This window comes from Taeniopygia guttata, chromosome 8, assembly GCF_048771995.1.
Source record: "Taeniopygia guttata chromosome 8, bTaeGut7.mat, whole genome shotgun sequence".
Classification (NCBI taxonomy): Eukaryota; Metazoa; Chordata; class Aves; order Passeriformes; family Estrildidae; genus Taeniopygia; species Taeniopygia guttata.
The window spans coordinates 31,181,243-31,193,570 of record NC_133033.1 but is presented as its reverse complement, the minus strand read 5'-3'; the positions used below and the strand labels follow the sequence as shown (position 1 = coordinate 31,193,570).

Here is a 12,328-nt window from a genome sequence, read left to right as displayed (position 1 = left end):
ATTGATTCCTGGAGAATAGAGAAAACAAAGGGGAAAAGAATATGGTATGTCAATACTGCCAGTAACTGGTGGATCTTAATGGAAACTTCAGTTGTTTATGCTGGTTTTAAGTATAGGTAATTTTAAAATACAGGTTAGAATCTAAAGTCTGGACCTCAGAGAGGTGTAGCCATTTTGGAAGTCCTTTATTTTTATTAAGGATTTTAGGCACTGAATCTTGATTAAAACCCCTGCAGAAAGTGGTTTCTGATACCTTTTTGCTCTTTGTAGGAATGGTTATTGGGTTGCCTTGGAGATGATCCTGCTGCTGTAAATGTAGGGCCGAAGATTAATGGTGTGGGCAGTATGGAGCTAATGAACGGACAGTCCAGTGGTGTTAACATTGCAGCTACTGCTTCAGAGGTAAGGATTGGAAACCTCAGTTACTGGGTAACTGTGTACTCAATTTTTACTTTAAGTGCACTAAAATGTGAGTTTTTCTTTCAACAGCTGTCATCCAACAGATTCTGGTTCTGTAGGTTGGTTTCATACACTCCAGTTTAGTGTGAATAAAATGTAAAGTCCTGAACTTGGCATACCAAAATAGAGCATGAACTTGCATATACCATAGCCAAAGCTGATTTTTTCCATGTTCTCTTCCATCACATCTAGACAAGGAAGCTTTTCTTTTCAAGTTTTAACAAGAATAGACACTCTTAGCACATTAAGCTGGCTTGGCAAGGCCGGTGGGAAATGTTCTTTTCTTTGACAGGTACTTGTATGTGTGTACTGAGGGGCAGTCTGACACAGCAGCAGTGGAATAAAATTGTTCTCTTTGTCTCATGGACTATATTCTGCATAGGTGGGGGTCCCTCCTGCCCATCAAAGCTTCTGTTCTCTAGAAATGAGCAGCTTGTGAGCTGAGTGTGTGCATCAGCCAAGCAATGGAGATTGGCCTCGTCTGCTGATGCCTCTTAGTTTGAAGTGAATGTAATTTTCCATTTGTCATCTGCTTGTTAAGGAAGAGGCTTGGGCTGAAATTAGAACACTACAAAGTCAATAGGGATGAGAGCCACAAAGTCCTGACTGTAGATGGTTCCTTCCACGAATCTCTGTACTGTACCAAAGATGTTTTGTTTATTTACATATTTACAGGCGAGTTTTGATAGCAGCTGTGTGTGGTATGCACTTGCACATGGAACTGGGGAGTACCACAAACAAGTTGAAAGGAAAATTGGAGTCTTGTGTTACCAAAAGGAACCAAATAATCTCCACCACAATTTCACAACTATTGTCAAGAAAGTTGGCATCGGTCTTCAAGATTGTTGTTTCTTTTTATATAGATTCTTGTGCTCCCCTTATAATTTCTTCATGAATCATTGACTGTTTTTTGGCATGCACCTGAAACATTTTCTTGGAGGAAAGTAACCTCTGTACTCAGCAAAATAGTCTTGAATGTTTATGTGATGTCTGATAAAATTGAGTAAAATGTATTCTGGCAAAATTACACTAATTTACTTTAAGCAAGTGGTATTTTTTTTCTATCTTGGCTAAGAAGTAAGGAAGAGGACTTGTAACTGAAATGTTTCTATAAGCATACTGATTACTGAAAATACGTGTCCGGTTTGGAATTTTTGGTGGTGTTTTCAAAGCCAGATTTTTCAGAGAGATTGTAATGTCAGAATCTAACTAAAAGTGGACATCATTATTAAATAAGCATTTTCTTTATAATGTGTCCTTACAATGAAATTGCTTGAAAATGAACATGAATTTATTTCAACTGGCTGAATTCTCAAGGACTCATGTCCACAGTCTTCAAAGGGTGTTGCAACATTAGCAGTGAAATGGCACAGACTGTCAGAAAAGGCCTTGATTGTGTTGGTCACCCCAACAATCCCACCCTGTGCATCCTTGGGAGCATTGCCCAAACCCTCCTGGAGCTCTGGCAGCCTCGGGGCTGTGCCCATTCCCTGGGGAGCCTGGGCAGTGCACACCCACCCTCTAAGGGAAGAGCTTTTTCCTGATACCCAAGCCTGACTTACCCTGACACAGCTTCAGGAATGAATAAATAGAATGTAGGTCTACATCTCTGTGCTAGAGGAAGTGATTGCTCATAACACAGATGTATTGCTTTAATGTGAAAACTGTATGAAAAAAACTGTATAAAAACATATGAAACTGTATGAAAACATATGAAGCCATTATTTTTTGAGCCACATTTGCATTTTGCAGGGAAGCAAAATCTTTATTTTGTAGATAAATGTTCATAGAATGATAACCTAGGATCTGCCATTTTTTCCAAATGTGAATTACTGTAATTAAAAAATAACACTAAAATTGCTTCTGCTAAATGTCTTCAATGGGAACACTTGTAGATCAGTGTAATTTTTGTAAGCTTCCATGTTTTTAAGAGAAAGAGGAAGAGAATTGATAAGTATTCTGTTGGGGCAGACCCTTTTTCCTTACCTTTGTGGTATTTTTTTGTGTTTGAAATTCAGCGTGACTGTGTTGCTTTTGTAGACATAGTTGCTGTTATTACCTTTCCTGTCCATAAAATTGGAATTTAATTATGCATTCAAATATAAGTACTGTGTTTTGAGGAATTCCTTTGAAATCATGGCATTACTGGCATTGGAAAGGATGGTAAAGCCCATGCAGTGCCACCCCTGCCATGGGCAGGGCCACCTTCCACTATCCCAGGTTGCTCCAAGCCCCATCCAGCCTGGCCTTGGACACTTCCATGGATGGGGCAGCCACAGCTTCTCTGGGCTCCCTGTGCCAGGCCCTTCCCATCCTCACAGCAAGGAACTTCTTCCTAAGATCTAATCTAGCCCTGCCCTCATTCAGCTAGAAGGAAATCCATAGAAATCCAGATGTCACTTTGAGGGTCTGATTTTTTTTGCAGTCCACATCAGGAAAAAGTCTGTTCTGTGACTGAATTTGAATTGATAATTTACCCACTAGATAAGTTATGTGAACAATGACGTTTGGACAGAAATTTTGCTTTTGGGAGTGTAAAAAAGAGAAACAAAAATGAAGATAGGACCAAAACATCCTCAGTGGTTTTTTTTTTTGTTGTTTGTTTCTGCAGAAGAGTAGCAGCTCTGAGTCCTTGAGTGACAAGGGTTCAGCTGAACTGAAGAAGAGTTTTGATGCAGTGGTATTTGATGTTCTAAAGGTTACACCAGAGGAATATGCGGTAAGCAAGTCCAGGAATTGTAATTACTCTGTGTGTGAATCTCCTTTGCAGCTTTTCCTCTGCTTCTCTATTTCTGCACTTTTTTTGCCTAATTCCTGTCATCCATGGGATTTCAAAAAAGGTTCTTTAGTTCTTCATTGTCTCTATTGTGTTTAAAATTAAGTGATCATTTTGGGCTCTGCTCTCCAGATATTTTTCATACTCTTATATGTAGCATAGACCAGAGATTATTTATGTGATGCAGCTTAATTCTGACATGCCTGTTTTAGTTGCAGGGCTATAATTGATCTGTACTTGGTTTTTTTTTTCTGGAGCCATTTTAATTCTGCACTCTGCTGGTTCTTGCCCTAGGAAGCTTTTCTAGTTTTCTTCTTTTGGCTGCACAGAATAATGAGATGTTTAACCAAAATAGTGGGTGATTGTTTTGTTTTGTTTTTACTCCCTGTAGAGGTGAGGACAACAGATGGTCCCTCTAAGTGATTCAAGTATGTTACTAGAAAGATTGCTAAGCTCTTAATGTGTTTCCAGTTCAAGTGATGAGATTCATGAGGAGTTGTCCTGGGGAGATTATTGATATGGAGTAATACATGTCACAAAATACTCCCATTTAGTTTGTTCTGGTTTGTAATTGTTAATAACTATTTCAGTTAATTATTAATGGCTCAATTGATTTTAATGAGAACACTGAAAATTTAAAGCAGCTGGATTATGAAGTGGTACTTACACATTAAAATCTTCTTGGCCAAGGATCATAATTAATTATGGGATTTATTCCAGACTGAGGCTCAAGTCATGTGGTTTGGGCCTCTTCCTTGCACTGTTGTCAGGAACAGCTGGGCAATGCATCACCTACTTTCCATGGGAAGGTATTTTTTGGGGCTGGCTGTCCTTCCAGTTTTATCTTATGATTCCTGTACATAAAGTAAATCTAAGTACTTAGGGAATCTGGGGCTAGGGACATGAATTCCAATGGAATTATGCATTCAGGCCAGAATGGTTTTGTTGAATGGCTCTACTACTTACCAGTGGTAGATGCTGTTGGGCAGCAGCATAGATTAGTCAGTCTCTGTGGAGCTGCTGTCACTCCCTTAGACAGCAGAATATACAGAGGTGCCTTGTAATAGAATCACATTTCATAATTTTTTTGCTCCACCATCTAATCCTTTGTCTCTCAAATGCAGCAACCTTTGACTCCGTGTGTTCTAAATGTTACCCACTTAAGAAATCTTGGTTAGAAAAAAATCTGTATTCAAATCCAGTGTTTTTCCTGTTTTCATGTTATGCTTCAAAGTGGGTAGAGTTCTACTCACCAACTTTTAATTAAGCATTTCACCTTACAGTTATGAAGCTTTGCCTGTATTTTTGGTTTCTATTACAAAGTATAATTTTGCTGTTTTCTCGGTCCCTCAAAAGAAACATTTTTGCTTTTAACCTTTTTCCTTTTAAACTATCTAGTTCTTCATACCAGATTTGATTTACTGTAAATCAATATGAAATGCCTTGCATATAGAATTCTGAGCAATTGAACAAAATCATCAGTATGCAGTCCTTTGGCAAGGAAATAATTGATTTTGTTTCTTTTTCAGTGTTTCTTTACACAGCTGCACTTCTTTGTTAATGTTTGTTTCCCCAGGCACACATATCTGCTTTTCCAGTAGCAACTTTTTGCTTTGAATACTCTATTTTTCAGATCATTCCTGCTGAAGGTTGTAGAAATAAGTAAGTTTGTAAAAAACTTAGGTACCCTGGAGGAAAAGTATCCTTGACCCGTTTTTATTTTCTTGGCCACTTCCTCACCCTTCCTGGGCTTGATCCTGCTATAACAGAGGTGTAAAATCTTCATCTGGGTTTCAGTGTGGATGTGAAGGCCACCAGAGTGATGCAGTAGGGCCAGACTCTTAGGATAAAAAAGTGTGTGAGGTTTCCTGGTGGTGGGTAGTACCTCTTGGGTTGGACATGGATATGCTGCCAGTTGCTTTTTCAAAGTATGAGAAAGGTTCTCATTTAGTGATAGCTCTTACAAAATGGATGCAGTGCAGGCTGCAGACATGTCTCTGTGACAGCTGAGTGAATATTGCTTAAAATAATGTAATTTATTTTGAAGTGGTCAAGTGATGAAATAATTTGTGGGCTACCTAAGTAGCTTATTGATTGAGAGGAAAGATAATGTGAAAAAGCCAGTAAAACAGCAATAAAATTAAGTTGCTGCAAAAGAGGTAGTTAGACAGCTGTCTAAATAATGGTTAGGAAATGGCTCCAATGGAAAAGAGTTCCTGTACAGAGGTACTGTAAAGGTAGGAGTTCACTGATCAAGTCAGCATAGACATTGTGAGGAGCCGCCCTGTACCTTGTGTGATCTGTTGCATTTTGATCAGAACGGGTCCCTGTGCACACATGGGAGAAGTACAATTATGCTGGAGGAAGAAGAACAAAAATCTGAAAGATAATTAAGTTTGAGATACACTGGAAATAAGATTCATGCTAGTGATTTCAGTACCACTGAGAGACACAGATGTATTTTCAGTTCCCACTGTCTCAAAGACGTTATCATTTCAAAACTCTCTCTGTTTAGTCATTTAGTGGGTAAGAGACGAGTTGGACAACAAAAGGTATTGCTTATAATCCTGTATTTTCAAGAAGCTGCTGCCAAGCCAAAGAGAAACCTGAGTGCAGATGTTTTTGGTGATTTTATTTCCATATTCTCCCCTTTGGCAGTCATCTAACACTGTCCTGAGTACACAGGAGAAGTGCTGTTTCATGTAATGGTCCTTTGTCTCATAAGCAAAACTCCTCCAGCCCTTCAAGGGGGCCAGTCAGAACAGTAATGGAAATTCTTCTTGTAGTAGAGGTGTAAGAGTCAGTTATAACCTTGTGTAGCAGCTGGGTGGTTTTAATTCTTCCTAAGGTTGAAGACTGCTTTAGAAAGGGCTGAGTTACAGAAATGGGTGAGATCTTCAGGCCCTGCTGCTGTTGGAAATTTATAGTTTGCTTTATCACCTTTCAGCTTACAGAAAGCTTCCAGGGGATGTACTAAATACCTGAGTGTTGCATAGATTTTGGGGAAGAAGAATCCCATTCAATGAGTATGAAGTAGGACACATTTAAGGATTCAATGGTCAGCTTTGTAGATGTAACTAGTAAAGAGACCATCTCTGATTTAAAGACCTGCTTTTAGGCTGGTCACTGCTCAGTTCTTTATTCCTGGACTGGAAGCCACAGCCAAGCTGGTGCCAGGCTTGCCCCGTGGTGTCTGGCCCTGCTGGGGGGGCCCTTGTGTGTCCAGGGTCAGCGTGGTAGCAGTGAATGCTCCCCATTTTCATCCCAGGGAGAAGTGTGGTTTTGAGCACACAGGGCACAATTTGTGGGGGAGGGATCTGTTAGTGGTGCAGTGGCAGTGGAAAGGGGAGGCTGGTGAAGCTGAAGGAAAGAAAGAGAATGCTTGGGGACATGAGCTCCAAATTAAGGTGCTGGCCAACCTCAGGTTGAGGAAATATTTATTTTTTGCTTTACAGTAAATTCCTATTCCTTAGACAGCTACTGTTTAATTATTAGACTGTTTATTACTTTTTGACTCACTTTTCCATTTTATACTTCGACTTAGCCACGGTGGTGTAAATATTTGAGGTAGAATTAAGGGAAGCGCAGCTGTATAAATCCATTGCTTTTTTTTCCCACCTAGTTATCTGAGAAGGATTCTTTATTCTTTGCCCTAGTCCCTGGAAGTGCTATGGAGTAAGCTCATGCTAAAATGTATGTGTATTTCTTTCTTTTTAGTTCCCATGAAGTTTTGTCAAATGGTTGTTGGAAGAAAATACTGCTTATTTTGGAAACAATGTGCAAATAGAGTTTATTTTAAAATGGTTTTGATGAAACAAGGAGAAGTTCTTATTGACAGTGAAATATCAGATTATCTACATCCTGTTAGCTTTACTTGCAGAAGGATGTTATAGTAAATATGTTCCCAGTGAGAGCAAGAAGAAGCAACTTAATTACAGCGTGTGGAGGAACTATTAATGGTAAAAGTTTTGGAGTGGACTTTCTGAGAAAACAAGTAGGGCTTCAACACAGGAACTGGAATCCCCTGGTGTTCATTTTGGACAGCAGAATTATTCTCCTACTGATGCTGTGCTTAACAGAGGCTTAGCTATTTTTTCAGCGAGGAAAATATCCTGGCAGCCTAGAGAGACAACACTAAGCCAAGTTGGAAGGCTTAAATATAATTCCTTCTAGAAATTCAGATTAAGGAGCAATTTATGAAGTGCTGCTTCAACCAACATGGCTTCAAGGGAAATCAGGTGATGGCAGTATTCTTCAATGACCAGAATGCAGACATTTGACTTTTTTCATCTCAAACAGAAACTGGATTTCTTTTTACACTGAGGGTTTTTTGTCTGGGAGGGAGCAGTGGGGGAAGTGCCCTGTCCTTAGGGTAGGTACATGGCAGGAAAACTTCAAGTACATACAGCAAGTAGCCTGATAGAAAGAGTTCATGCTTGAGAAGAACCTAAAAAGTGGGAATATAGCCCAGGTCCGATGAGAACTTTGATATAAAAATGTGGAGAGGAGCTTAATGTAGTGGTCTTAACTGGAACTAGAATTTCTTAAGTTACAGGTTTTTGTGGAAGGAGTGTAATCCATGTGTCCTCATAGAAAAGAGAAAGAATCAGGAAATATTTTTGAATTTTATTTCATTAAGCGTCTTCATATTCCTCAAAGAAGCAGCACACAGAAATGTAGTTCTGAGTTGTTTGAATATAAAATTTCTGACCCGGTAGACCTCCCCAAGAGAGGGGTAAAACCTCTTTATATGAAGCTGTGTGGTAATAATTTTAGTATTTTGAAGTACTTAATTGTTAACAAGTCCAACTTCTCAACACCCATGAGAGCTAAAATATTTTTACACTTGGCTGTTGGAGACTCCCCAGGCAAGGTCTCTTCTGTACATGTAAAACTCCTATGGCTGTGAAGGGGTGGGGAAAGTGTCTTCCAGCAGCCATTTCAGTGTGTGAACTGGCGAATGGTTATGCACTGCTTTTAAAAGATGGTTTTTCCTTGTGCAGCTCTTCAAGTGGTTGAGATTTGGGAAAAATAATTGTGATATATTAAAAACATACCTTTTCCACTCATATTCTAGAACTCTTATCTCGGATCTAGGGCAAACAGAAACAAAACCTCCGTTCAGCTCGCCCTGTGCAATGATGAAATACTTTATTATCTAAATAAACTTGGTAGAGATAACACTTCTGGAAAGAGAGAAAATACTAAGTTTTCCTATCTCTGCATAATCAAAATGCTTATTTAAATGATAAATAAGGACAAGTTCACAATTTTGTATTGCTCATGTAATTATTTTTTATTTTTTTAAATCTGTGCAGCTGGCAGCTCCAAAACCAGAAAAGTTATGTTTGGCGTGCTTCATGTAACAAGTTGATTTGAACACTTATAATTTTTGGTTTGAATATTAAAGCATTAAACCACATTTGGGAGAGGGAAGCTCTCCAAAAATTTGTATTGGCTGGGTTAAGGAGCTGGAGTGAGAAAAGTTAGTGCATTGTATCTCTCTCACTTGCAGAAACCAAATTAGGAGCTTTGTTAATTGGGGTTCAGATTCCCCTTGAGATGGTCAAGGCAGAGGTTTTTTGTTGCTGTTAAGAGTTGAGCAATGATACATAACATAAAACTCAGAAATTATTTTTGAAGCTTTGTAATTTCAAGTGCTATTAATTAGACTGCCAGCCTTTCACTCTGCTTTATTTACTTAGCAGTGAGCAAGCACGTTTTAAAAGAATAAAAATTCAGTTGTTAGACATAGAAATGTAGACTTATAAATATGAGCAAGTTAATGTTTAAAAAAATCTGTTTTGTTAAATGTAGTTTTAGACTCTTAATGTGAGTTACTGTCATATCTACAAACTCAAATGGCTTTTTAGCAATCAGCTTAGATATTCAGCTCACAGTGGCTTGATTCCTTTGAATTATGAGCAATTTACTAAGCCCTGGGAATTTGTGATGGAAATTTCAAGCTTAAAAAGGAACTGCAATAAGGGATGTTTCTTGAACAAGTGGTTCTGTGATACAGTGTTACTTAAGGTTTTAATAAAAGCAAAAATGTGTCAACCAAGCAAGAATACCATCAGCCTAATATCAACATGGTACTAGAAGAATGAGGTTTCTGTGTCAAAAGTTCCAGAGGTTTTTTAATTGTCAGACTTTTCAAAATATTGTAAAGTACTTAATAGCAATTTCAAATATTTTTAATAGGGACCACTAATCCTGAACCCTGTCACGTGCGTGATTTTTCGGTGTTAAAATGTCCTTTTTAATATCCCTGTTGAAAATGAATGCATTTATTTTGATATATGAATTCTGGTGTGAAGTTCTAATAATAATTTTTGTTTCATAAGTATTTTGTATTGATGTCATCTTAAAGTAGGGATTTGTTTAGGAGTAACTACTGAAGCAAGTCAAATTTAAGTAAGGCAGTTCAGGCTGGTGAAGAGGATGGATTCTGGAGGCCTAGCAAGAAAGACATTTAAGTCTTCTCTCTTCAGTGTGAACAGATGATCATTTTCCTGGCTTATTTTTATTGTGCTGTTATTGCAATCTTTTTTTAGTGAGGAGGATTTGCAGTGAAACGTAAAAAACTATTGAAATGCCCATGTCTTTTGTAAGAATCTTTTAATGTGCCTTCTACTTGAATTTTATTGAACAGCCCATTCTTTTCATTTCACCTTCCCAAACCCAACCAATTTTCCTATTAATTTGCTTTACTGAGAAGCATAATGATGCACCCACTCAGCCACATAGTCACCAAAAATAACACATTTCTGAGAAAGCTGGATAGACTTAAGCATACAAATGGGAGGCTGGAGATGGAGTTCTGTGGCTGCAGTTCCAGGACTGGGTTTCTCACTTTCCAGGCACTCTCCTCACAGGCTGTAGCTGTGCCTGGGGTGGTTGTGACCCAAGGGCAGGACCCAGCTCTTGGCCTTGTTGGCCCTCATGCCACTGGCTATGGATCCAGCCTGTCCAGATCTCCCTGCAGAATTCCCCATCAACATTCCAGCCCCACACAGGGGTGTTTGTGGGAAAGAGCAGCCCACTAGAGCAGAGACCAGGAAAGAGAGTGTGCAAAAGTGAAACATAGAAAAGGGTTGTTACTTCTCTGGTGTTGCACTGCGAAATAACTGATGATTGTGTCAGGGTGTTGGTTACAGACAAATGATATATTTCATTTTTGTATGTTTATCATTGATTGTCAGAATTCCTATCTAAAAATGCATTTAGAACTCAGGATGTGTTACCAAGTGTAGATTGGGTTGTCTTTGCAAAACACGTTGCCTCATTAGAGCAAGTATATCTCTGTAGTTGCTGACTTTCACCTAGAGCATCCTAGTTAAAATTTTCCTGCACGGTTGGCTTTCTCTGAGGAGCTGTTCCACCATCCATGGTGGCATCAAGTGGCAGTTGCAATTTGTGAGAGTCACAAAGCTGTCAGTGTGTACCTTGGAGTGTATATATGGGGCACTGCTGTTTTCAAGGAAATGGGAATAAAGCCATGCAGCTGACAGCTGAGGGAACAGAACAAGGTCCCTGGATTCATTATTAAAAGAAAATTTGTGATACCTAACTCGGATGGCACCGGTATTTCTAGGCTACCTTTGAAAGAAATGGTCTTTTTTTCTTCTAGATGCATAGGCTGTCAGCAATCCTAAAATGTGCAGGATTAATAAACTTAAAAATAAGGCTCTGTGAATATATTTAAAATGCAAAACCTGGTCTTTGACTTTACTCTTTTCAAAGCTAAGCAAACATCCCAGAATGAAAATGCACTTATTAACTCTGTCTTGCTGGAAAGGAGATGACTGTGTTGAATTTTAACTGTTGCTGAGAAACTGAACAATTGCTTTGCTTTGCTACTCAAATATGGTTCAATAATGATTGAAAAGCTGTAGGCATGTTTCAGTAGAATTTCAGAGTTTGGAGAGAAGCTACCCTTGAGCAACTGCAGTCAGTTCCTTGTCTTTTTGGGGAGGCTCTTATATTGTGTTTCTGAGTTCAAGCCTATGTAACTGCAGGACTATGCTCCTGAGAATAATTTGTTTATTATTTGTGCATGTAAAGCTGGGAGCACGTTTTTCTTTGGTTTAGCAGGATAACCCTGTGGTAGAAGCTGAAACCTCTGAAATTAGGTATCAAATTAAAGCCAAGTAAGAAAAGGAAACAGAACAAATGCAATTCTTAAGCAGCACACACCTAAATGGAATGCAATGTTAGGCTTGCAATGCAAGGTTGGAATGCAAGGGTAAAGATTAATTTTGATCTGAACTGATGTTTTTTTGAAATTTTTATTCCAGGGTCAAATAACACTAATGGATGTGCCTGTATTTAAAGCAATTCAGCCAGAGGTAAGTATTTTGTTAGCTTTGTTTTTCAGTTTAAATAAGAAAATTGATGCCAGAGTATAAATTCTGGAATTGCCAAGTATATGTCTATAAATCTTAATTTTTGTCCCAATTCATACATTTCTGAAGCAGATGTTTTTTTAACAGAAAAATATCTGTAGCTAATAGCCTGTTTGGGGACTGATATTGGAGATGAAGCATTTGGGATTGAGTGTTTCTGAATGACAAACATCCTGATTTGATAAATCTGATCATAATGTTTTAAGTTTTAGCTCCTGATACATGTTTCCATAACTGCTTCTCTTCTCCTTTAGCAAAATGAAAATGGTTGTAGTGGCATTCAAGATTTGTGTGATCTGTTGGGATAATACATTGATGATTTGTGTTTTCTTGTTTTGTTTTTATGTAATGCCATATTCCTTTCAGATTTAGCTGACTTGAAGTCATTTCAGCATCTTCACAGTGACTATAATAAATGATGAATTTGTTTCTCCTCATTTCTGTACCATCAGTATTTTCCTGTGGGCATTGTTTTGTATTTTGCGGGTTTATTTTTCAGCTTATTGTGCATTTTATCAGTACTGTGGAGGTCTTTCTCAGCCATCAGTCACTTCAGTCCATCACAAATTATTTCACTGGCAGCAGGTTTGTTATGTCACTCTTGTGACTGCTGAAGAATATTTTGCTTCAAGTAGAGAAACCAGCTCAATCTCCTGGCTGTGATTATTGATTTCATAATTTGTGT

At 38.4% G+C, this 12,328-nt stretch overlaps 1 protein-coding gene across 7 annotated transcripts in view; it reads left to right on the top strand.

Moving 5' to 3' along the window:
• RALGPS2 (Ral GEF with PH domain and SH3 binding motif 2) overlaps positions 1-12,328 on the top strand; it is a 115,167-nt gene that overhangs the window by 22,557 nt on the left and 80,282 nt on the right. For all 7 annotated transcript variants that reach the window (XM_030279585.4, XM_030279583.4, XM_030279581.4 and 4 more), the window contains 3 exons: positions 271-402; positions 3,071-3,178; positions 11,536-11,586. In XM_030279585.4, the coding sequence (XP_030135445.1) occupies positions 346-402; positions 3,071-3,178; positions 11,536-11,586 (216 nt within the window). In that variant the 5' untranslated portion in view covers positions 271-345. The remainder of the gene's footprint in view (positions 1-270; positions 403-3,070; positions 3,179-11,535; positions 11,587-12,328) is intronic.